This window comes from Echeneis naucrates, chromosome 19, assembly GCF_900963305.1.
Source record: "Echeneis naucrates chromosome 19, fEcheNa1.1, whole genome shotgun sequence".
Classification (NCBI taxonomy): Eukaryota; Metazoa; Chordata; class Actinopteri; order Carangiformes; family Echeneidae; genus Echeneis; species Echeneis naucrates.
The window spans coordinates 7,545,759-7,569,752 of NC_042529.1; the positions used below are offsets into that span (position 1 = coordinate 7,545,759).

Here is a 23,994-nt window from a genome sequence, read left to right on the forward strand (position 1 = left end):
GCGATTTTATTTTGGTTGGGGGGGGTTTGAGAGCACAAAGGTAAAGGAGACACTTGTTATGTGGCTCGGCCCCTCCCTGACTCCACACGTGGGCCGTGCAGGATGAATGAGAGGACAAATTGGAGCCTGCCGGGGCAGGAGGATCAGAGGTGGCTGCTGAAAGCTTGTTGGATCCCAGTGCTGAGAGAGACGCTCCTGAAACTCAAGGATCCTCCACAGAGCACGGTAAGATTCACTCTGCTAACAGGCGATTATATGGCTGACAGGAGAGTTTAACAAAGCATGTCTGGATGTATGCGATGTTGTTTTATAGGTACATGTATCATGGAATCACCTGAATGCCCTTTTAGCATGTGGGCAGTGCTGCAGAGTTTAGATTGGCGACGAAACAACGCGAAAAATACCTGTTGACGTCATCAGATGTGACATTTTAACACCATCCAGGAAAGATCCAGCAGCCTGGATATATACATACATGTAGTGCATCGGTGTACTTGTTCCTGTTACCTTGAGTCTTCAGAGGACCTGAAAGTAATTATGTGCATTTCTTGAATTCCACACAGCTAGTTAGTACTTAAGAAAGCTGACTCCATCAATTTGTTTGGCTTCTTGAGTAAACTGACTTGTGTTGCATGTCAGGGTCATCACCTTTGGTCCCCTCTAAAACATGGCTTGACCCCTTGACACATGAAAGAGTGAGCAGATGTTAACGGAGGGTCATGAAGATGTTAAGCTGCTGGGGACATTTAGATAAAATGGATATTTATGGAAACAGAAGCCCAGTTTTTACGGCTTAAAAACATGGTTGTGTCTTTCTTGTCAGTGTGCACAATTCATTTGTGGTATTAGGATTGACAATGAAGATGCTGTGTGTTTTTAGGTTTGTGAGTTTCCATGTGCTCTGCGGTGCACTGAAGAATGGCGCTTTACATCCTCTTCATGGTTGCCACGCTAAAATGTATACCAACACATTGTGAATGATTATTAGTTGTGACTTTTAATCATACGTCAATCCCCTCATGGAAAAATGTTTCCACATTTACTTTAATGGTGGCCAGTGACTCACTCTGAGGAACATCTTCACAGTTTAGATGATTTCAGAGTGGCAGACCTTGAAGTACAGGGTTGGGAGGCTCCGGGGATTTGTATGAAGTGAGTCCAAAAGCTAGCACTCTTTTCTAATTACAGACTACAGCATGGAAGCATTTTCCAACCTGCCAAACAAATCAAAACAGACAGAACGTCCATGGTTGAGGCCTCATGTTTTTCTTTTGTTGCATTTTCAGGAATGTACCTAAAGTAGTCTTATATATGGATCCCTGTAGATTTGAGTCAGAAAAAAATTTACCTAAAATTTATTTAAGACGCCCTTACCCTGTCAGTAATGTCTTTTATAAATATGATTTTCAGTGCCATTTTCTAAGTCCCAATGGCAAGATATAAGCTAAAGCACATTTAATATAAACAGCAGAAGTCACTCAGCACAGCTGGAATGAAACCTCAAATGGAGACAGCAGAAAGATGTTCATTGACAGCAGAGAAGTAAAGACGACAGAAAAATGAGGGGAGGGATCCAGAAGAATGCCTGTGAAGAGGCAGCCAACTTTGGGGCAGGTGTGTGTAGTTCATGTGTGCATGTGTTTTATTTGTAAGAATTCATGGCTGCTTTCTCCTCTAAGCATGCATCAGTGTGTGAGCGCGCATTGCTCACATTCAAAGTTGCTCCCTCCTTGGCAGTAATGAAATCGCCTCAAGGCGTACCAGCAAGTGTGCAAATGCAGCATCAATGGCCCCTGGTGATGTTTATCAGCTCACGGCTTCTCAGACAGTCGCTGTATGTCAGCTCGGCAGATTCATATCACAGACACACAATTCTATCTCTGTCCCAGTAATACACATTGGCCTTACCTATGGGGAGCTTTTCTCTGGTACAGCCGTCCTTCTTGCCCACCCTAATGCACACTCACACACAGGATATTATGGTGCTTATCAGCAGCCTAAGTTAATCAAACCTTATCTGCAGCCCTTTACCTTCTTCCCCCCAACAATGAGCACACAGAACAAGGTGGATGGTGTTTCTACATTAAGTTCTGACTTTGTAAAGGCAGTAATGTTCAGCCTCTCTGAATTTAACTACATGGTCATTATGTGCATCAACACATCACGGGTGGGCCCTGTGGCCCTGGAAACCAACATGTGACTCTCAAACACACACAGCCCTCATTGCATACTTCCGGTTTAAAAGTTAAAAACAGTATGTCTCTGGGGTTTTCGGCAGACACAAATCAAATCATCTTTTTTGTTTCCTTGCAAAGTGCTCACCCAGACAATGTACAGTTTGATCCACACGCTGGTGTAGTGCACCTGTCTGGATACATTTGTGTAGTGTTGGTTGTCATGTGATCTTGTTGAGAGGTGGACCCACGATTAGCTGAGCCGAGTCCTTCAGGCAAGTTACAGCTTTACCACTTCACTTACCTACTCAAGAGGTAAACTTGGCCTGTGGCAGGATCTATTTTCATTGGTTGTTTGGTAAGGTAGCACAGGACAAACACACTCACCCTTCTCCTGTACTTTCAGCGTTTCTCTTAATGGGATTGAAATAATGCAAAAATAAGCATATTCAATGGCTTCTTGACAATTTACCCATACTGAAATTTTGTTTTGCTGAAAATAAATATACCACCGGCCAAACCAAAACAGGAAACAATATGCACACTGTGAAAAGCAAGCAAACACACAAAAAGCAGTTTATTTGACTTTGCAGCTCATCAAATGAAAGCTTTATTTATGAACATATGAAGAGGGGATGCAAACGCATAGCTTAATTATAAGGGAGCTCACTGCTGTGTAATCCCCCCCCCCCCTCCCCCATAACACTGAATTCTCACACAAATACTGTTCTCTCACCGTCTTTGGTGTTCGGCATTTTCCAAAAGACTGCTTTGTTTATCATTCCAGGTGTCTCAACATGCACCCTGATATCCATCTTTCCTTCCTCATTGCACTGCTGCTTATTCAAGGTCGGTTGTTTGATTTTTATTACAGTTTTCATTCTTTTTTTTTTTTTTTTTTTTTACCTGAAGAGTATATTCTGTGCTTCTTCACTCTTTCCAATTTTTCATATTGCGGACATTTTGAACCAATGTGTTGGATCACTACTAACATTTAACCAATGGAAATTTTAGTAAGGTACACAAATCTTTCAAAGCCCAGTTGTGTGGTTGCACCTTTTGTACCTCCACATTTGAACCTTCAGGTTTTTTCCCCACTTGTATTTTTATAAAAGTGTTCCATTGAGAGGTTTGATGAGGGTTTATTTGAGCTGGATGCAACTCACTTTTCTTCATGGACATTATGATACTGCAGCCAGATAGCATATCATAACATAGAAACTGGGAAGAGGCTGACAGCGTTCTTTAACCTCAGAGCTTATAATGGGTCATTTACATCGTGGGAAAGGTAAGACTCTTCACTAATGTTCACGGAGATATTTTACAGCTTAAACCTGTCAGGTCCCCAGCTCAGAAAAATTCCCATTTTCCTTTCTTCAAAGTGATTTCCTATCTCCTGTGCTCCAAATGCTATTCATTTCTCGGCAAGTCAAATATTTCATCACTTTTATAGCACATCATAAGTAGTTCTGCTGGACTTGAGGGCCATCGGTATTTGCCTGAGGGGAGAGGACGGAGCCATGGGGCAATATAATCTTTGTGTTGTTTTCAAAAATGCCAGCTTGAGCACCATCTGAAATATTTATTACTGGCCATTTTAAGACTTTGAACTTGAGCAAACCAGACTGTTTCACCCTGTCAGGACACACTTCTTTTCCTCCTGTGCTGACAACACAGATAACACGTTGCACTGCTTGACTGACTAGATATCCATGTAATCCAGCCTGTCAAATAAAATTTCACTTAAAGAGTCCAAGTTACTATCTCTGATTTCGGGGGATTTTTCTTTATCTCCCAGGCTATAGTGGGATTATTGTCAGTTGGGGTTAGGGAATCAGCTCCCCTGCCTGAGGGTCATTGCTCATTATCTTACTCCTGTCACGTTTCCATTCACAGACATTAAAGACACAGTCATTTTGCTGGAGGCACTTGGCTGAATAGGGAGACTTTTTGTTCAGCGCCGTGGGGCCCCACTGACTGAGAGAGCAGCCTAAACCTTCACTGTTAGGGGGATGTTGGAATTAGGGGCAGATGAAAAGGTCAGGATTTTGAGGAGGTCAGAGAGTAGGCCCCTGGGCTGCAGGTGGTACTTTTCTTAACAGATTTTTTTTTCTTGGGTTTTTACCCTTTTAATTATTCCTGACCTCATGAATTTTCTACGAAGAGAAGATGGAAAACTGTCTATACAGTGTAGAATATCATTGACATTTAAAGAGGGAAGTGAAGTCAGAGGGTCTTTTTATTTTTTTACTGTTTAAATACAATGAAAGTAAACGAAGAAGAGATTCGCTTCTTGCTCATTGGTGCTACTTTGATTCCCAGCTAGAAGCCTGTTTGTGGGAAGTGTATGGGTATTAAACCTGATGTTGGCTGGTTTAGAAAATGAATGACCCAGATAATACTGAGATTAATAGCAGTGATTGTAAGAGTAAGAACAGCTTCTGCTTTTCCTTTCCCTTGTAAGAGCCATGATTTTTAGTGCCTCAAAATTTTATCCATAAGAACTGTCCAGAAGTAATAAAACAGAGGAGGAAAAGAGCATCTATGATCCTGACAGCAGCAATGCTTCATAGATCTCCTGTACTTGTCTCTGTCCATCGACAAAGGGAAGACACTTGAAATGTGGTCTTAGACAGCTGATCTCCCTCTTCAGTCTCTGTCACTACCTGTATTGAATGTGTTTGTCTCCTGCCTTGAGTAAGACAGGGATGTGTTGTGGAGAGCAAGTGTAAGTCAGAGGCATTACAGGAAAAGCCTTCCTGTGTACTTTCTTGATGGAAGGATTGCAGCAAATCTTCTGTTTACCACTGAAAGTAGTAAATAATTCAGTTTCTCTGTAGATGCTGGTCATCTGTCTTCGAAGTACCAGCAAATATTTTTCATAAGTGTAATTTACAGTATATATTCCTCATGTATCAAACTTTAATGATTTTCAGATTTATTTTTTTTCCCCCTATTTAACCTCTGTACATTGAACCATTGATTTTCCTTTTCCTTCACTCTTTCAACAGCAAACACAAGGCACATCACCTATTTCAGCTAATTAGCATGTTCGGAATCAACACAAGGGCAGACAGCCCGAGCCGTTACAACATAGCTGACAGGAATGCACAAACAAATTTTTGAGGTGTTATTCAAAGAGTAAAATCTGTTCAGTGGACAAGCAGCATGTTTTGTAGAATCGATTGCCACTGCTGTGTCTGTGCTGGACAAATACCTCTGTGACCTGCTGGTTACCAGGGACTACAAGGCATGTTCACATGCCAAACAGGAAGTCACGTCCCCCTCCCTCCTCTCGAGGCTGTACATGTGCCTGAATAGAGCAACGTCTCTTCAGTGAATAGGATGAAAGAATGGGTTTTCTTCACTTGTCTATTCACATTAGCTTTAAATACTCAATTATCCATTACAGGAGGGTTCAAGTGGGAGCAAGTGAACTACAATGGCTTTGGGGACAGCTTCCCATTTGTCATATTTTTATTTTTCTAATGGGCCTAATGATTGTTTATGAATGACACTAATGAGATTAGTAATTGTGTGCACAGATCAGATAAGCTTCTAAATCTATCTCCTTTGTCCTTTATTTTCTGTGTCCAACTGAAGAGGCATGTATGCTGTAAATCACATGTCAAATGCAGGTGCTTATGTTCATCAACAGAAGTAAGATCACTTGTCCCTGTTTTCCTGAGAGTTAGTGGAATGGGAATGGAGATAGACAGAATGTGACCCTTTTCATTGATTATATCAACTGCCTAAAGTGCAATTTATCTTTTTTTTTGCTTTTCAGGTTTTTCCTGAGTCAAAAAATGCAAAGAAAAATACAAAAATGCAAAAAATACAGACTGTATGTACAGACATTGACTGGCCTCTGTTCTCTTTCCCTTCTAGTCCAGCAGGGCGCAGCAGTGCAAGAGATCCAAACGAGCCATGAGAATATTTTAAAAATCAACTCAGCAGGAGAGAGTGAGTATTGCAAAAACCATTTTCACTGCTGAGAGATGACAATAATGATCTGATCATTCACTCACTGAATCTTGCCTTTATATATTTTTTATGCAGCTTCTATGGTAGCTGAACAGTAATGAGTTCTTTTGCTGGCTGGACAAAAATGAACCACATATGCACAAATATTACTAAATCTAAAATCCAAAAAACTAGCATGCAGGAAGGAGTTTGAGGTTATAGCAAAGGGAACAGACATTGACCTGCACGAAAGGATGCTTTTCGCTGGTGGGTTGGTCATACTACTCCGATGTCTCTGTTTGGAGGCTTTCACATGAACAGAGCCAGTGACTGACAGACAGACAGCACAGTCTCTGTCTCTAAAGGCTGTCTTTACGATCAGCTGCACATTCTGACATGACAGCAACACCACATGATTTATACTACTAGCAGGTACCTACATGCTCAGGAGAGCAAGAAGGGGAGTTTATGCTCAGTAATGGTTTTCTGGGTGCCTTTCTGGGTAAAGCAAATTGAGCCTTATCAGGCTATGGTTTATGGTTTTTATCTTATATTTTCCTGATAATTAACTAATCAGGATGATCTCATAATATCCATTTCAATTGAGTAGGTCCTCTTGGCCAGAAATTCTTAAAACACTGAATGAGTTCAGGTTTACTTTATCTTGATGTACTGTGGGTTTAAATTTTCCTTCTGTGTTTTTCCACGGGAAGATATGCAGTGCTCAGCAGCTATGGATATCCTCTTTCTCATGGATGGTTCCTATAGCGTGGGGAAGGGAGGTTTTGAGAGGTCCAAACACTACGCAATCAAACTTTGTCAAGCACTAGACATTGGGCCAGACAAGGTTTGTCCTCTTTTTGTTCTCTCTCTCTCCATCTTTCTCTTATGGCTCTCAGTAGTCATACAATCCCCTCCTTATCCAGGTTCGGGTTGGTTTAATCCAGTTTGGCTCCACTCCTCGCCTGGAGATTTCTCTGGATGCATGCACCACCAAACTAGAGCTAAGGAAGCACATGAAGAAGATTTCTTACAGGTGTGTCCCTCATCTTGGTTGTAGTGAGAACATGTTTCTGGATCTAAGAGACATTGTGATTTTTAATGTAATTATTCAGTTACATTTGTTTTGTTGGGCTTAGATAAAACATATCTGAAAGAACTAGGATCTTAAATGTCAAATACCATAAACCACAAATACAATCCATAAAATCTAATGAAAATAAACTGTAAGTTGAGCTACATGAGCTGGACTGGATTTAATGCAGTCTCATGTTAAAGCAAAACCTACATATATTCACATGTCTGGAAGCAAATTAACACCAAATGTTCTCTGGAAAGAAAAACAAATTAATTTCAGATTAGAGCCACACCACAAACTGTCATTGGATACTGCATGAGGTCTTAAGATGAGGAAGGAAAAGGTCATTTGACTGCCTATGTGTGTGTGTGTGTGTGCTGTTCACAGTTAAGAAATATCATTTGGCCATCTGGCTTGAAATATCTATTCATCTTTAAATTTAATCTCAAATTGCCAACCTAAATCAAAGCAGCAGCTTAGAAAGTTAAAAAAAAAAAAAAAGGCAGCGTTTATTTACTGTAGCATACAGTTTATAAGAAACTTTCTCTACTCAAATCAGTTCTATATCTCACAACTATGCTTTGTATTGTCACTTCTCATGCTGAATAACATGGCCAGAAGATCTCATCCATGGTATTATAAAAAGACACTTAATATTTTCAAGATATTTGCACAGTATATGTAGTTAAATATACACTGTACAATGTTAAGGAAAAAAGAAATCTGCTTTTCAGTTTGCATTTGTCTCGCTGACATCAATCTTCACAAGGAACCTAAGTTCAGTAAATCAACCCCAAAGGCTTTTGTGGATTTTTCTATATTGTATAGTAGTTTCAACCCTCCAATCTCAGTATTGTTTTCATGGAAACAAGAAGCTAACCAAAAAAAAAGAGAGAGAAATAGACAATGGCTACAAAAGCACATCTACACGCCATAGCTTTAGTTCTGCAATGTGAAATATTTGAATGGGTTTCAGCTCTTCTCACTGCGTGTGGGAAAACTGGAAGAGGCTCTGTCTTTGACATTTATGTCTCTTTGAAAAATACATAGTAGCTTTTAAAGGGATTTCTTGAGTCCTGAGGTGATGAAACTCAGCCAACACTCACACCATCTCTTCATACATTTCTAATCTGAGAGCCAAAATATGAATACCAATAATATTGATCTGTGGTTTATTTTGGACATGCACTATATTTTTGACCCTGGCTGGCTTTTGTAGTACAGGACATATTCACTGTCTGTACCGTTTGCATAACATAAGAAAAACACAATTTCACACTCTGGATTCCCAGGGGAGGCAGCACCCAGACAGGCCTGGCGCTCAAGTACATCCTAAGGAAAGGTTTTCCAGGCGGTCGTAATTCTTCCTCTGTGGCCCGGATCGCCGTCCTCTTAACAGATGGGAAGTCTCAGGGTAACGTGGTGCAGGCAGCTGCACAGCTTAAAGAGTCTGGTGTGATCTTGTTTGCCGTTGGCCTGCGCTATCCCAGGTACATCTGATGGTGGGGGGGGTAATCATTCCCAGGGATAACTCTCTTAATGAATTATTTAGTTCTTTTTGAGGGAAAGGCTTTGTGAGTGTTTCCTCTGTTATAGATGGGAGGAGCTACATGCTGTAGCCAGCGACCCGATGGAAAGCCACGTTTTCTTTGCAGAGCATTTCTACGATGCCGTCAACGGCCTGTACACCGCGCTGACCACCTTCTCTGTCTGCAACGCCACACCAGCAGGTGGAACTCCTCCACAACACTTTGTTGTTGCACTGTTGTAGAAATATGCTACACATGCTCATTATCATAGATGATTTAAAAGTTCTTAAATGTGAGAGAACCTCACAAAAGGGAGAGTCATAAGATGATCTTTCTCTTGCACTCTCTAGCTCTTCTCCTTTCCACAAATATCCCTTTCTTTGTAACACCAATCCCACCCCTCATGCTCTATTGTCCAGGCTGTCAGATGGAGTCGTATCCCTGTGAAAGGAAGACACTGGAGACGGTGAAAGAGCTGCAGGGGAATTTCATGTGTTGGAAAGGCTCTAAGGGTTATTCACCATACACATCACTCTGTCCCTACTACAGGCAAGTGTCTCTCGCACTCTCACAAATTCACTGAAACCAAACACAGCTTCACATCAAAATCTATATAATTCTACAATATGATCGTCCCTGCAAATTAAACTAAACAACTAAACAAAGAAAATGTAGTTGGTTGAGATTTTGGTTTGGTTCAGTTTGGTTTGATTTCCCTGCTGCCCAACATGCACTTTAATGAAGAAACCACAGAAAAAGGATTATGAAATGCAGCTTGATGTCTTTGTCAGCCTCTGAAACAAAAGTCTGTGCTTGGAGCCAAGTGAGTTGCTCTTTTCTCTCATTCGGTGGTGGAACAGGGCAATTTTCCACATGTTAATCTGTTGTGTCACTGTGAGGGACGAGCAAGTGTAACTCTGTCAGATCCCCCCATGGCAAATCAAAAAAGCCTCTTACAAAATTAATTTCACAGAACATTACAACTTCACCACAGTGAAATGGCCTGAGGCAAGCAGAGCTCTGAAAGCCATTGCAACTTTTCTCTTTGAAATGCCCCCTGTGTCTTATTAATATACTTAATACTAAAGCTGACAGTAACATTAATAATTTTTAGGTGGTGAATTAAATATGCTGCTGCTTTTTATGAGACTTTAAAACTGTTTTATAAAATCAGATGTAAAACTCATGAAAAAAAAAGTCACAAATGCAATTAATTACATGGTCAAAGGGAGATACTTTTTTTTTTTTTTTTTTTTTTTTCCAAACTGACAAAATATGTAAATCTGTGTGTTGTAGGTACAGTAAGGTATACAAGAGACACCAGACAGTGTGCCATCGGACTATCTGTCCAGGTGACAGCCTTCCTTTGAATCCAGCTTCCTTCTTGTTTTAAAGATAGTGTGTTTGTTGACGTGTGTGCTGCTCATTTCCTGCCACTCTGTCTGTAGATCCCTGTGACTCTCAGCCCTGTCTGAACGGTGGAACATGTGTGTCAGAAGGTCCGGAGGGCTACCGCTGTGTGTGTCCACCTGGCTATGGAGGAGACCCGCACTGTGGTTTGTTCACTCATCTCTTTGCCCACTGTGGCTCACAGCACACTTTAATGCAGAGATCAAACTAACCCTTAACCCTCCATCCCTCTTCAGCTCCTGCATTGTCACTGGACTGCTCTGTGGATCTGCTCTTTCTGTTGGAGGGCTCTGCCACGCTCACCTTGGAGGGCTTCCACCGGCTCAAGTCCTTCTTAAAGCGTTTCCTGCAAACAGTGATCGGGCCTGACTGCCCCAGTAAAGTTGGGCTGGCCGTGTTTGGTGGAGAGGCCCAAGTGGAAGCCCCTGTGGGCAAGTTTAAAGGGGACACCAGGGGTCTGCTCAAGGCAGTGGACACGCTTCAACCAATCGGTGGCGAGACCAGGACAGGCCACGCACTTCGTTACGTCACACGCCACGGCTTCGTGAGCTCACAAGTCTTTGCCGATATCGCAGATGACCTTCCCCGTGTAGTGGTGACGCTCACTGCCACCCCTGCTGTCGACGACGTGGTAGAGCCTTCAAAATATGCACGGGACAGAGAGATCTTCCTTATAGGGGTGGGACCAGACTACTTAAAGGAACAGCTGAATAATATCACAGGAAATCCCCAGAGGACTCTTACCTACACATCCCCTGACAGGTTCACTGCCAAGATCCCTGAGCTCAAAGCCAAGATCTGCAGTGTGGACACACAAGGTAGCCAATAGGCATCACGGCACAGTCACACACACACACTTTAATTTCATATAATATTCTGCCCAGACTATGGAAGATCCAAATTGTGTTCTGGATCCAGTTATTACAAGTGTGAATAATGCTGTTAGTTATTCATTTTGAAACCCTGCTTCTCATTATAAATAAAAATTTGTTCCTTCTTTTGTTTTCCAGGGTGTCTGGGACAAGCGGTGGACCTGGTGTTTGCCCTGGATGCCTCTGGCGGCGTTGGTCGTGATAACTTCGCCACCCTGCGTGACTTTGTTCGGAGCCTCACCGTACAGTTCGACATCAACCGTGACGTAGCCCAAATGGCACTTGTCACTTATGGACGGAAACCCACCACAGTCTTTGACCTGGACACCCATGAGACAGGCTCTGACATCCTCAAAGGGGTAGGCAATGCCAACTACGTGGGTGGCATGGCCTCCACCGGTGCTGCTTTGCTCCATATCCACTCCAGCGTCCTGACTGTGGCTCAAGGCGCACGGCCTGGAGTCAACAAGGCTGTAGTGGTGGTAACTGATGGGTCAGGTGGGGACGATGCTGCTGTGCCAGCGCAAAAGATCCGAGACAATGGAGTTTCTCTGTTTGTGGTCGGTATTGGAGATGTGCAGAGGCAGAGGCTGCTGCAGATCGCTGGTTCAGAGGAGCGCATGATCTCAGTGTCGTCATACGAGGATCTCAAGTACTTTGAGGATGTTCTCGTGCAGATGCTGTGTTCAGGTGAGCATTCAAAGAAAGACCCCCGTTGCCAAACTTTCCCAGGACGGCTATCTCCCACCCTGTTCGATGGACAGGTTCACAGGATAACATCAGCTGTGTTGTGCTCACTTTCTTTTAGAGGTAAAAAAGCCAGTGAACCTGTGCAACCCAAACCCCTGTATGAATGATGGGATCTGCATCCTGGCAGGAGGGAACTTCCGCTGTCGGTGCCAAGGATATGAGGGACCACACTGTGAAAAAAGTCAGTCTCCTCTTAACTTTTCTTTGAATCCAGGTGTAACATTGCGGATCTGGCACAAATAGCCATGATATTGTCTGCTTCATTTAACGAACGACAATCAATAGTGGCCAAAAATACTGAAGTCATGTGATTGTGGTTGTATTCCCAGGAAGCAGAAGGCCTTCCTCCAGAGGAGATCTTCCGAGGCCAGCTCATCTGAGGAATAGGAGTAGACAGAAGAAGAGCCACCAGGAGCTGCTGCACCACTACAAACTACACCGCAGAAGGCACGCTGCCTGATATACCACACTTAAACTTCACACAAACCTGTGGACTCTTGGATGTTTGCGAGTATATGCAGGAGTAAAGGGAAAACTAATATTACTGTTAACTTTGTTATTGGTTTAATATTTAAACTTGCCCTCGAACTTCGACAAGTGCCTTCAACATTGTATGTATCGATCCTGTTATGTTTTTGACTTTTTTTATGATCCTACACTGTGCTATTTGTATTCTCAACATGATTCTTTTTCCCATTCAACGATGTAAACTTTTATATCAGTGTTTGTCCAGAAAGTTCCTTCTTTCCTCCTTTGAACTGATAAAAAATATTGCATTGTCTAAACAATGCTTTACACTAAGTGTATATTTTCATGTTTCAATGTATTTTCTTTAAATAGACCATTTAAAAATGGCTGAAGTTTTTACACAGTGAGAAATATTTCAGTTTAGTTTATATCACCATTTAGAAAATAATAGTTTCAACATTTACTTTTCTAGTTACATTTGGATCAAAGATCAGATATGATCAAAAATTTCTGCATTTAAGCATAATTCTTCTGCAACAAGCTCTAAAATAACCAATCAGTTCATTTAATAACCAGAAGAAGATGCACTTGGCAAACATCCCCTTGTTCAGTGAATCCCATTCATAAATATTTAACTTTTCGTTAGTGAAAAGTAAATGTGTTTATTCTAATCACCCTTTAAATGTTTAATGCATCCTCGTGTCCACTACATCAACAAGTGAGCTGCACATACAAAAAGCAGGAGGAGTCCTTTTGAGGAGTAATTCTCAATTCGGTTATGTTCTCAGTACAATTTTATTTGAATAAAAACTGCATTTCTAGCTAGTAATACAAGCCATAATGCTAACAAATGGTGTAAATATATTTACATCTTGGCTACCAGCATATATGAACCAAGCTACAAAATTGGCCAATTTTGTATAGGGGCGTCTTTGTATTTCTCACTTCAGTGTGTTTTTGTGGCATTGAAAAAAAAAAAAAAAATTCTCATCATCAAGAGAAATTGTTAGACTGGCCAAAATGCTACTGCATCAAATACCTCCCTTCACAATTTAAAAGTCATTGAAACCAAGATCAATCCAAGACGCCTCTTGGCAGGAAGGTGATGAGAATGATTCAGAGAAGGGAGGACGTTGATTCAACTGTCTGGTCTTTTAACACAGTTCCTTAATCAAGTAGGACAAGTTTTGAATCGGTGGGCATCCCAGTGAAACTTGATCAGACCAGAGGAGGTCAAAGGGCATGATGCGTTCCCCCTAGGTGGTGGATTTCTTCTCCCACTCCTGGAAACAGAACGTTCAGAAGAGAAACTGTACTCCATGGTGCCTGTTTGAATCTTTGTTTTCAGCTGATGTTTGCTCTTTCAGCGTGTTCTCACCTTAGCTTTCTGCAGGACGTTGCCTTTTGTGGCCATGATGGAGGTGGGTCTGTTCTTTAGTGCGGAGGCGGAGTTGACTGGCGAGGCCGAGTCTGCGCTGGCGGCGGCGTTGTTGTTGGAGGGTTGGGATGCTGATGCTGGTGTCTGCAGAGCAGTCATGGCCGCTGCTTTAGGCTGAAGGTAAAGTCATAAGAGAGGTTCAGGCCCTTTTACATCAAATTCACGCCTTGTGAAGCTTAAGTGAACAAAAATAACTTTGAGAGCAATTTTACATAAACATGTACTTATATTTATATATGCCATATATGGAAATATGTACACAAAATACTGTATTTGGGATGTCTAACGTATTTTGCATGTTTTCTTTTTATCTGAAGTTCAGGCCCAGTGGACTGACTGTGGGTGTGTCCTGGAGGCTGCTGTCCAGTGTGGTTCCCAGTGTGAAAGGCCCCGACTCCACCTTCTTCAGACTTTCCTTCACTTCTACCAACCGAAGCTCCACTTCCACCCTGCGGCGTTCTGCCTCCCGACATGCCTCCTCCTTCTGCTTCAGACGGGCTTCTAGTGAGGCGTGCTGCTTTGGATCTGAGGGTGACAGACAGCTGTCAGTCAAACGGATCAGCATCTGCTGTGTTTCCATGTGTACTACAGAAAGGCTATGCGAACCTTGGCAGGCGCTGAGTTCCTCTTTTGTCTCCCGTCTCTCCTTCTTCAGGTTTGCCAGACTGGTCCTCACCTCCTCCCTTTCTCTCTGCAGGCGATCACGCTCATCAGTGTAACGCCGCATGTCTGCCTCTGTGCGGTTTTTACCCAGTTTCACCTCAACTGCACCAGAACATCCTGGGAATTAAAAAGATAGAGAAAACACTCCACTAAAGCACATTAAAACGTATAATATAGTCATCTTGACATGAGCATGCAGAAACCCCCCCAAGAAAATGTTGTAGTTACTTTGATTGCAGGGGATGAAGTGCTTCACTAGAGGGAGCCGTGGTAATTTAAGATTACAGAAGACAAATTTGCTGCAGTATCAATTCTTTTCATGTCAAAAGTGCTTTCACCAAGGTCTTTGTGGGTCACTGTGTCTTACGCTCACCTACGGTGTGTGCTTTGGGCCGCAGGGGTTGAGGACTGTGAGGGAACCCTGACACTTTGTGGGCCTGTCCGCCCGAGGCATTGAAGGCCTGTGGGATTCCCACACTCGCTCTCTTAGGTGTCTCTTGGCTTTGGCTTTTGAGCGGTTGAGTTGGTGGCTGCTGTGGTGGCAGGGTTGGGGGACACAGCTGTTCCGGTTTGCTGCTTGCAGGAGTGAGACCGTTTGACTCAGGTGTCGGCTCTTTTTCTGGAGAGCTAGTTGGATCGGACTGAAACTGCAACAGAAAATATAAAATATGATGCAAATAGAAAAGGAACAGTGATTCACCAGCTGAGTCACTTCAATGGTTTTCCACAGAGAGTTGAGGAAATGATTTTAGAACAATGTCATATCTGTTTCTGTAAATTGAATAAGTAAGGAGACAGTACTAGTACTGTCTTATCACTGTTACACACCTCTTTGACTTGACAGGAGTCATCCTTGGGGTCCTCTACAGGGACTGGGGAATGTCTAGAAGTTTCTTTGTTGGGTGGAGTTTTAGCCCCGGAGGGTGTGTGGAGGAAGGAGCGCACTGGGACAAGGTCCAGGTAAACCCTGTTTTCAGGGTCCTCCTCTGTTCCCACTGAGTCCTTGGCATCCTGTGTACAAGGTTCATTATGTTCCTGAAGGTTGTTGTCCTCGCTGTCTGGCAGGCCGCTCTCTTCAGCATCCTGCATGACATGGGAGCAGGAAGTTATGAGATGGAAGGTGGCCAGATGAAACGGGTCCATGTAAAAATGAAAGTGATTACAAAACAACACAGGGAGACAGAGGCTAAATGTTTTCCTGGTTTAAAAAAAAAAAAAAAAACCCCAGATGATCTCACTCTGTGCTTTATCTGTCTAAAGCTAAAAGGATTTTTTTTTACCATGAAAACATCAACACAAAACTTTAACAAGGGGCACTTTTATCGAGTCCCACCGAACATAGAAAAGTCAGCAAGAAACCAAATTCTAAATAAATATAAATAAATTGTAAGTATTTTGATAAACTTGGGCATTTGTGTATTTTTTTTTTTTTTTTATCAAAAATTCAGTTGTTTCTTTACTAAGAATACATGGCTCTCCAAGCTTTCTGCAAGGAATAACTACGTGGGACTGTTGATGGAAGTAACAGGGCGAACAAAATGATTGGTAGAAGACATGACTCTTTTTAAATTTAAAAGTGCAAAAATTATTTTGATGAATGGGAGGCACATTGCTCAGAAAGAAAATGCTGTAAAGTACTGTATGCATAGTGGAAGAAGGTCAAGAGTTTTTTTTTTTTCTTTTTGACTCTTGTTAACTTGACGATACATTTTAATCCTTAACGTACCTCTGGATCAGCCAAAGATGCCACATCGTCATACAAATCATCAGAGTTGTGAGAGATGGAAGGTGGGGTGTCTATATAGGTGTTTGGCTCTGAATACCTCCTCTGCATCAAGCTGGACAGACAAACAGAACCTCACCTAAGTATAGCTCCTCCATATATAACCAAAACAGTTTTCCTTTAAAGTACAAAGTAAAGTATAAAGTGCAAATCTTACTATAAGGAAGTCTTGGCAGCATTGACGATGCTGGAGATCCTCTCAGAGTTGACGTAGTCATATGTTAGCTCCTCTGGATCTGTCTTGCTCCCTATTTGTGACAGCAAGAGGCCGAGCCAGTGGCCCATGTCTGCTGATGTCTTGGCCTGGGAGGGGTTGGGAGGAAAGGCGGCAAAAAAGGAGGGGGGGCAGTGCCTTCAGTGCCATGCTTTATGGTGATTGCCATTTTTATTCGTGCTGCATAATTCGTCAGCAATATTTCAGCCACTCAACCAAAGAAATAATCATAGTGAGCATGTGCTTATGGCTGCTTAGCATATTAACCTGTTTCTATGGATTTGCTGTTTGACTGTTAAAAACATGTTTATGCACAAAATATATCCAGACAACTTGATGTTGTGCATATTTCTGCAAATCAGTTAAACAAGGGTTTTTGTGCAACATGCGATTGTGACATACTTCAAGAAACACTTTCGTGTGAGAAGCTGACAGCCTGATCTTATTGTTTGCAGATTCAAAGGGCTTATCTGATAAAGCTGTTGAACATGTTACCAACACAGTGGTTTGACACACCAGGTGGTTTGCTTGAATGCTATTGGAGTTTCAATATGTGAAGTGGGGGGAAAAAAAAGTCAGAAAAAGCCCTTAGGACTAAACTTTAAATTCCTTTGCCTATGACCAAATATGTGCTACAGCAGGGTGGTACTGGAAACCTAATGAAAAAGGGCGTAGCTTTAGTCCCCCAAATCCCACAGCATTGCAATACACTCCCACCCATCACACACACACACACACACACACACACACTCTCTAACAGGCACGTTTGCACAGAAACACATGACTCTCTGTGTATACAAGTACATCACTTTGAGTTTCATGTCAGCTGTAAGTGGTTAAATGAGAAAATTGGATGGTAATGTTGATTCCACTGAATAGTTTTGCGCTTTGTCTGTCTGAAATCGTTCATCTGAGGTAAAGCTAAACTGTGGACATGAAGCAGATCGTATGTGCTCTGTGACCTTCACTATAAAAGCTTTTAATGTAGCTTGGCATCACACCTTTTTTTATGTTCAGGGTTAGCGTTACCTGTGGCTTCAGTGAGGTGTCAGGTTGGCAAATGGTTTTAACAATGGTGCGAAAAACAAAACAGAGCTTCTACCAAATTTTCAATGATGCTCAACACCCCCATCACTTTAGGAGAAGAGTTGCAAACTACTGTAGCAGCGCACACAGTGCTCCCCTACCTCTAGGGTCGCCATCTGCATGCCATCCATGTCGATCCTAAAGGAGTACAGGTGCTCGGGGGTGGGGTCGGGCAAAACGCTGCAGCCCTCCAGGGTCACGGCCGGCTGACTCACTTTGTTTTTGCCCTTGTCCTGGTAGAACCACAGCTGACCGTTCTTGATAAGACACCAGCAGGTCCGCCATTGGCTGTTCACCAGCACGTTGAGGTAGCCTGATGGAAAAGGATGTATGTTACCCTAACCAGGTTCATTTAAACTTAGACCGGTGGTGAAGTTTATTTGTTCAAAGTCATGTACCTTCTGGGATTTGCTGAAATTAGTGCAAAGATATTGTTCTGTAGACCACAAAAGACTCCAAATGACCTAATTACACCCGTGTTTTTGAAACGGATGACTGCAAATGACCGAATATTGGCATGTTTATTCAAAGTGCAGATATAGACCTCCTGCTGTTGGTGCCATTACCATCTGCACACCAAGAGGACTGTGCTACAGGAAAGCACCTTCACCCACAAGGGACACACAGCCGACCTCTGCTCACCTGAGGTATTGACGCTTTTCTCTGGGCTCTCTAATGAGGAAAGTTTTTTCTTGCCAATATTCATCAGATTGCTGAGTTTCAAGCCCGCCCCATACTTTTTCTTCACTGTGGAGAAGAGAAGAAATAAAATCATGGTCATGGTTATTTGCAATATTTGGGTTTTCAAGGACACAAAAAATGCTTTTTTGTTAAGGTAAAAGAAAAAAAGAAAAAGAAAAAAACACCTAAGGAAGAACTCACCATCTTTGTTTTCAGGGGTTTCAGCATGACTGTCAGTGCTGCTTCCGCTCTCTGAAGCCACTGAGTGTCTTTCACTCAGCTCCCCCTGCGCGTCCACATTCATGTTTTAGTCATTCGGAAAACACAAAGTACGGCAAGCAGGCTGTCTGAATATAAAAAAGTCTGGATCAAGTGTACCTTAGTACAAATCAACCTCGGAGAGTCAGACACAAAGTGCTGGGGGTCACAGTTTTCAGCTGGTTTTGGGCTGATCTCCTGAATCACCTAGTGAACAAGAAGAAGGCAGTGATGATGCTGACACATTCAGATTGTTCTGAACACAGCAACCGGTTGGTAAATCGGAAAGAATGGGGTGTTTTTGGAAGGGCTACCTTCAGCCACTGCTCTGTCTGCTCCTTGCTTTGCAGGCCCAGCACGATGGCCTCGCCTCCCACCGGAGTGATCTTCAGCTTGTGCTCTTTTCTCTTCAGCTGCTTCTCTTTGTAGACGACACTGCAGCCCAAGAGACTGACATCCAGCAGGGGGGTCTGCTCCTTGGAGCTCTTGTAGCACTGAGGTGAGTGCAGATAACACTGGCTTAACTTTCCGCACAACAGCATAAAGATTTTCTGTTTAGGTTAATATTATGTGTTTCCATGTTGGGTAAAATGAAATTGTTAAAATGACGGAGAGAAATATGAACAAACCCGATCCTTCTGAAAATTGCACTCATGACCATAATTGTACAACAAGACCTCACTTTAAATGTGATGTTCATTTAGTTGTCAGACTACACCCACCAGCAGGCGATGGTCTTTAATGACACACAGCTGTTTGGCCCACTGGCCGAGCCACTTCTTTCGCCACAGGAAGGCACAGATTCGGGCATCCTTCATCAGCTCAATGGACGCCTCCGCCGACGGCCACTGGTGCTGCGCTGACGGCGACTTTCCTCTGGTCACTTCCTCCTCATCGTAAGACTCGTACGAACTGCTAACTACCTCCCCATCATCTGAAAACACAAAAGGCACAACTGGAAGAGATTAAAACATAAGGGGGAGAAAAATGATAATGGATCAGAAGCAGAGGCTTGTGATGATGGATGGCTGAGTCCATGTTGCAGCATGGGAGTGAGTTTGAAGGAGCAAATGGAATTAATGCCTGGTTTTTTGATTTTGATGACTCAAAGAAAATGAATTCCCTCAAAATGTTCCGTCTATTAAGTTAATTAATATTATATTTATGGGATGAAGATGCCAAGTTATGATGAAAAGGAGAATCATAAATAAATGAAACTGAGGCTAACATAGACCTGATGAATGATGTCTGCAAATTATTTCTTTACATGCAGGACCCTGTTGAAGGTCAAAATGAGGGCCATGCTGGCTTGGTCGTGCACAACACGTCTTGTGTTTCAAGCGACATCAAAGACACAGCACAAACACGTGAGGCTTTTCAGAGAAGGCTAGCTACCCCTGGTGATAACAGCATAGACCACACTGTCTGAGCTCTGCACCCGCATCCAGGGCCTCGAGAGGAGGCTAAAACAGTCCAGATCTACGCAGCAGGAGGATGAGGAGGAAGAAGAGGATGCCAGTCAGGGGGAAAAAAGTATGAGAGTAAAATGCCTTGTAAAAAAAAAAAAAAATCTTGCAGTACATGACAAAAACAACAGCCCACTATTTTTTTCCTTTTATTTCTTTCAGCATTGAAGCATCAGCAAGTATAATAAAATAAAATAAATTAGTCCATGACTCTAAATTGCATGACAAAAAGTCCTTAGACCTAATTAACCTCATAAATCTTTATAAATATATTGTCATCATTTGCCAAATTGTTCAAAGATGATTAAAAAAATTGGGCCAAGATGGTGGACGTATAATGGCCTTTAATCATTGAACATAATACCTGAAGGATTAATCCTTAAGCTGTGTCTCTGAGATGCAGGTCGGAGAAAGAAAAAATATATCATTAAACCAGAGTTCTTACCATTGACAGTTTCCTCATAGGGCTGCGCCTCCTCATAGTAACTCTCTGCAGCGTCCATACAGGGTGGAGCTGGAACTGCGTGCAATGGGAACGGCTCCCGACTCACAACACCCTGATAGATGAGAGGAGGATGGGGGAAAATGTGGGGGGTAGAAACATTTGATAAGGGACAAAAAAAAGAGGGGAAAAAATGACAAACTGAATCCACAGCCCATTCATTGCCCCAACTCAATGCCAGGATGTTGAACAAATGCCCATGAAAGGAATATCATCCAGGTTAACAGACAGTGACGCACATATATCTACACAAACACATTATTAACATATGCTGTTGCCTGAGGCTGAACATGTGGCTGATCCAGCTGTCACTTTAGGAGTAAGTAGGAAATTCCTCATGTAACCAATCCTTGTCTGACCTGGTGCACCAGAGTTACACGTCTGCCTTCAGGGAGGAGTGGATGTGTGTGTGTGTGGGCTCAGTGGCTTTCCTGAAATCAATCAGCAGTCTGGTTTCATTTCTGCCTGTCTTCTTGTCTCCTGTGCGGTAAAGACGCTCTGTCTGTCCTCCCCATACTGCTGGAAACCACAGGATGCTCTAGAAACACTCCGTTACGTTTACTTCAGTCAGCAAGTCAGCAACACACACACACTCAAAACACATTTAGGCATCATCAGCCACCACTGGAGTTCATTATAATCACAAGTTGTATTTCTAGTTGATATTAAATTGTAAATCTTAGATAATCTCTTTGGATAGAGAATAAATATAAACTGACAACATGTGTCTTTTATATTTAAATGTTAAGATCTTAAAGAAGAAAAAAATCTAATTCCTAGCTCTGTGCTCAGGACAAAAAGGTATAAATACAGTGGATACAATGCAGTGGCATTAAAAGGGGCTTTGCTTCACTCTGCAGAATGGAAGCTCAGAAGTGGCTGCTTCATTTTTCCTTTCTTTTCTATTCGTTTTACTACTTCTTCTGAATCTATTCTAATCCAGGGTTACACCAGTTGTTGGACCTTCTGATGAGCAACCCCCCACCCTGACATCTAGAAACTCTAGATATTCTGGAGAACCATCTGCTTAACAACATCACTTATTTGGTAGAGACAAGCTTCGGTTTTTCTTTGGAAGAGGGACTGTTATGCAGATGTGTTCTTTGGACTCACTGTCACCCTACAGTAATCTTACTCATGTCCATGGTTTGTGGTTTCCAATTTATCTACTGCATGTGTCCAGTTTACAAATTATGCTGGAGTTACATCATCAGCCATAAAAGATAACTTTCTGACTCATATGCTGTGAAACAAAAACTTCCCAACTTTCTTCACTGGAGAAAAAAGGTAAAAACATCCATTTGTATCTCCTCAGCCAGCTTGTGGCCACAAGTATCCAGCTATCACACGATCTTTGGAGCCGTGTGGTAGATAGAAGATATGCAAGTTTTGTCTTTATACATACCAGAAACAAGATGACATGCAAGCTTTAAAATTCAGTGGCTATCAGTGAAGATGAAATCTTTTTTTGTTCTTTCAGGAATGAAGAATGAAGCCAAGAGATGGATGATGGAGACAAATTTCCATGCAGGGAGGTATTCATCAGACGCCAAAGCAATGAGAGTGTGAAAGAAAGGTAAAAAAAAAAAAAAAAAAAAAAAAAAAAAATTCAAATACTGTGTTAATATGGCAGATGTACAATTTAAGATAAATAACCAGACGGTGCAACTCAGATGCTAAATTAGAATTTTGGAACATATTTATCTGTGTAGAAAAATAAATAATGTAATAATATTAATTTGCTGAAAGAGGAAAAAAAGACCTGTTGGCCCTCGTTTCATATACATTTGTATATATCCACAAGAACAAAAATTACACACCTATTAAGGCCTGTTGTAACCCAGTTCACATGTGCACAGTGTTTCAACACTCATCCAAAAAAATATTCACCAGTATATGAAATTCCAGGTTACATTAGTGTAAAGTCAGCAATGGAAAGATCCATGTTCTATATACATTAGGCCACGGAGCTGCCACATGGGCTGGATAAGATATGAGCTGAAAATATTAAAAAGTCATTTATACTATTGCTGAGACAAAAAGTCACTTCTTCCCACAAAAACAAAACGCGGACTGTAAATAAAAGGGGGAACTTTTCATATCTCATTGTATCTGTGCATGTGTGTAGTCTATACTGTGTCGAGTGAAGAGGTCGAGGAAGGTGAACTGGTGCTGCCGCCCCCATGTTGTTTCCTGAGAGTCAGAAGGTTTTGGGAACAGAGGGGACTGGGGAAGATCCTCGACTACTGGGCAGCTCTGGATCCCATTTTTGTGGACTCTATGCAAGAAGGTATGTTTTGAGCTGCCGTGTGGTACAACAACGTAACTCCAAATGCCATCACGAGCTAGAACAGGTAGTAACCTGTCCATTCTGTATAATGATAGAAAATGATAGAAATTAGGTTCAAGTCTGATATTGTTGAATACATTTGAGAAAGGTTGTCTGGAGTGAACTCTGTGAAACCCTGACTTGAATGGCAGAAAGCCATTTCTTAACAATGTCTATTGTTTCCCTCCATCACTGATCTTACTTGATTCTCCCTGAGGCTCTGTCACATTCTCAGCAAGATCACAGAAATATGAAATATACTCCTTTAGCAGAGGAGCTTCATGTATCATGCACACCATGCTGGAGGGGATTTGGTCCTGTGGAAACATCTTAAAGTATCAGAAGATCGGTGAGATTGGAGACCAGTCAGCCAAATTTGTCCTTTTCAGTGAAGCAATATTTTATACAACAAAAAGTATTCCTTCCCAGCAGCAGAACTCTGCAAAAAACAAACTGAGGCAGTGTGTTATTGCCTGGAATGTAGCAATGCTTACACAAGAAAAATGACTAACATTAAAGAAAGAGGCGGTGAAAACACCAGCCTGCAGTGGGTCTTCACTCACAGAGTGACTCGATCAGCTCAGATCATATTCACAGACCCAGAAAATTCTGAAAAGCAAAGCATATTTCACCATTTGTATAAAAATCATAAAAATCGCGAGTTGGGCTCTCAAAAACAGGCCCAGTAAACAGGGAATCCCCCGGTTGTACGCGCTTTTCCAACTTTATCGAATCGGCTCACACATTTCCAGTAATACAAAACAGATGCTGTAAGCTGTCATAATAACTGGCGTCATGTTGTGGCCTGCGTACAGTCACAGTGATGAACACTTATTTGTGTGATTTGCCCGCATGCCAGAAAGTGGAGGAAAGGATCTCCAAACACCATGTGTGCCACAGAGATGTTATCAATGCGGTTCAGGGAGGATAACATCAGTTATACATTATGGAGCACATTCTTTTGTAATGCAAGTGTCAGCAAAAAGGCGTCTTCAAAAATAAAGCAATCACGAGAACATCTCAGGAAAAAAAAGTGAAAGACAGTGTCCTTATTTTGTACATAATGACTCACTTGTACGACAACAGTTGTGTGGAACAGAGATGCTGTTACAGCTGTGTCACATCTCTGTTTTGCTTTTTTTTTTTTTTTTTTAATCTGCCATTAGGCTGATTTTTACTTTCAACATTACTCTGTGGTTTGGCTCCACTTATACTTATATCCAAGCAGCTCAGCAACAATGTTGATGACTTGTCACCTTTGACTGTGGGACAATAATAAATAAAATCTTTTCATCAACACAAAGACAAAAGAGATGTTCGCTTAAACACA

At 42.0% G+C, this 23,994-nt stretch overlaps 2 protein-coding genes across 3 annotated transcripts in view; one reads left to right on the top strand and one right to left on the bottom strand.

Annotated features, from left to right (window-relative positions):
- Positions 1-141: 141 nt before the first annotated feature.
- Positions 142-12,738, top strand: vwa2 (von Willebrand factor A domain containing 2). 2 transcript variants are annotated; one of them, XM_029527680.1, is made up of 14 exons: positions 142-225; positions 2,962-3,023; positions 6,063-6,137; positions 6,851-6,984; positions 7,064-7,173; positions 8,508-8,705; positions 8,812-8,945; positions 9,164-9,293; positions 10,041-10,096; positions 10,193-10,300; positions 10,391-10,972; positions 11,165-11,716; positions 11,835-11,957; positions 12,106-12,738. In XM_029527680.1, exons 2-14 carry the CDS (start codon positions 2,972-2,974, stop codon positions 12,234-12,236), a joined length of 2,385 nt encoding a protein of 794 aa, XP_029383540.1. In that variant the 5' UTR covers positions 142-225; positions 2,962-2,971; the 3' UTR covers positions 12,237-12,738. The 2 variants fall into 2 exon arrangements, with proteins under 2 accessions (XP_029383540.1, XP_029383541.1); XM_029527681.1 differs by lacking the exon at positions 142-225 and adding an exon at positions 1,557-1,614.
- A 190-nt stretch (positions 12,739-12,928) lies between these two features.
- The window catches only part of afap1l2 (actin filament associated protein 1-like 2), a 31,667-nt gene continuing 20,601 nt past the window's right edge, over positions 12,929-23,994 (bottom strand). The window contains exons 5-19 of the mRNA XM_029527477.1: positions 20,279-20,390; positions 19,090-19,301; positions 18,682-18,861; positions 18,488-18,574; positions 18,311-18,395; positions 18,071-18,175; positions 17,530-17,741; positions 16,286-16,431; positions 16,072-16,183; positions 15,174-15,428; positions 14,719-14,992; positions 14,289-14,462; positions 14,020-14,207; positions 13,623-13,796; positions 12,929-13,527 (exon numbers count right to left, since the gene is read on the bottom strand). Of these exons, the coding sequence (XP_029383337.1) occupies positions 13,501-13,527; positions 13,623-13,796; positions 14,020-14,207; positions 14,289-14,462; positions 14,719-14,992; positions 15,174-15,428; positions 16,072-16,183; positions 16,286-16,431; positions 17,530-17,741; positions 18,071-18,175; positions 18,311-18,395; positions 18,488-18,574; positions 18,682-18,861; positions 19,090-19,301; positions 20,279-20,390 (2,343 nt within the window). The 3' untranslated portion in view covers positions 12,929-13,500. The remainder of the gene's footprint in view (positions 13,528-13,622; positions 13,797-14,019; positions 14,208-14,288; positions 14,463-14,718; positions 14,993-15,173; positions 15,429-16,071; positions 16,184-16,285; positions 16,432-17,529; positions 17,742-18,070; positions 18,176-18,310; positions 18,396-18,487; positions 18,575-18,681; positions 18,862-19,089; positions 19,302-20,278; positions 20,391-23,994) is intronic.

Bases quoted from the DNA above. Each gene is read 5' to 3' on its own strand.
- vwa2 (XM_029527680.1), top strand. From the start codon at position 2,972: ATGCACCCTGATATCCATCTTTCCTTCCTCATTGCACTGCTGCTTATT. The intron at 8,946-9,163 runs GTGGAACTCCTC...TCTATTGTCCAG, and splicing joins CTGCAACGCCACACCAGCAG to GCTGTCAGATGGAGTCGTAT. The intron at 10,097-10,192 runs GTGACAGCCTTC...CTCTGTCTGTAG, and splicing joins CCATCGGACTATCTGTCCAG to ATCCCTGTGACTCTCAGCCC.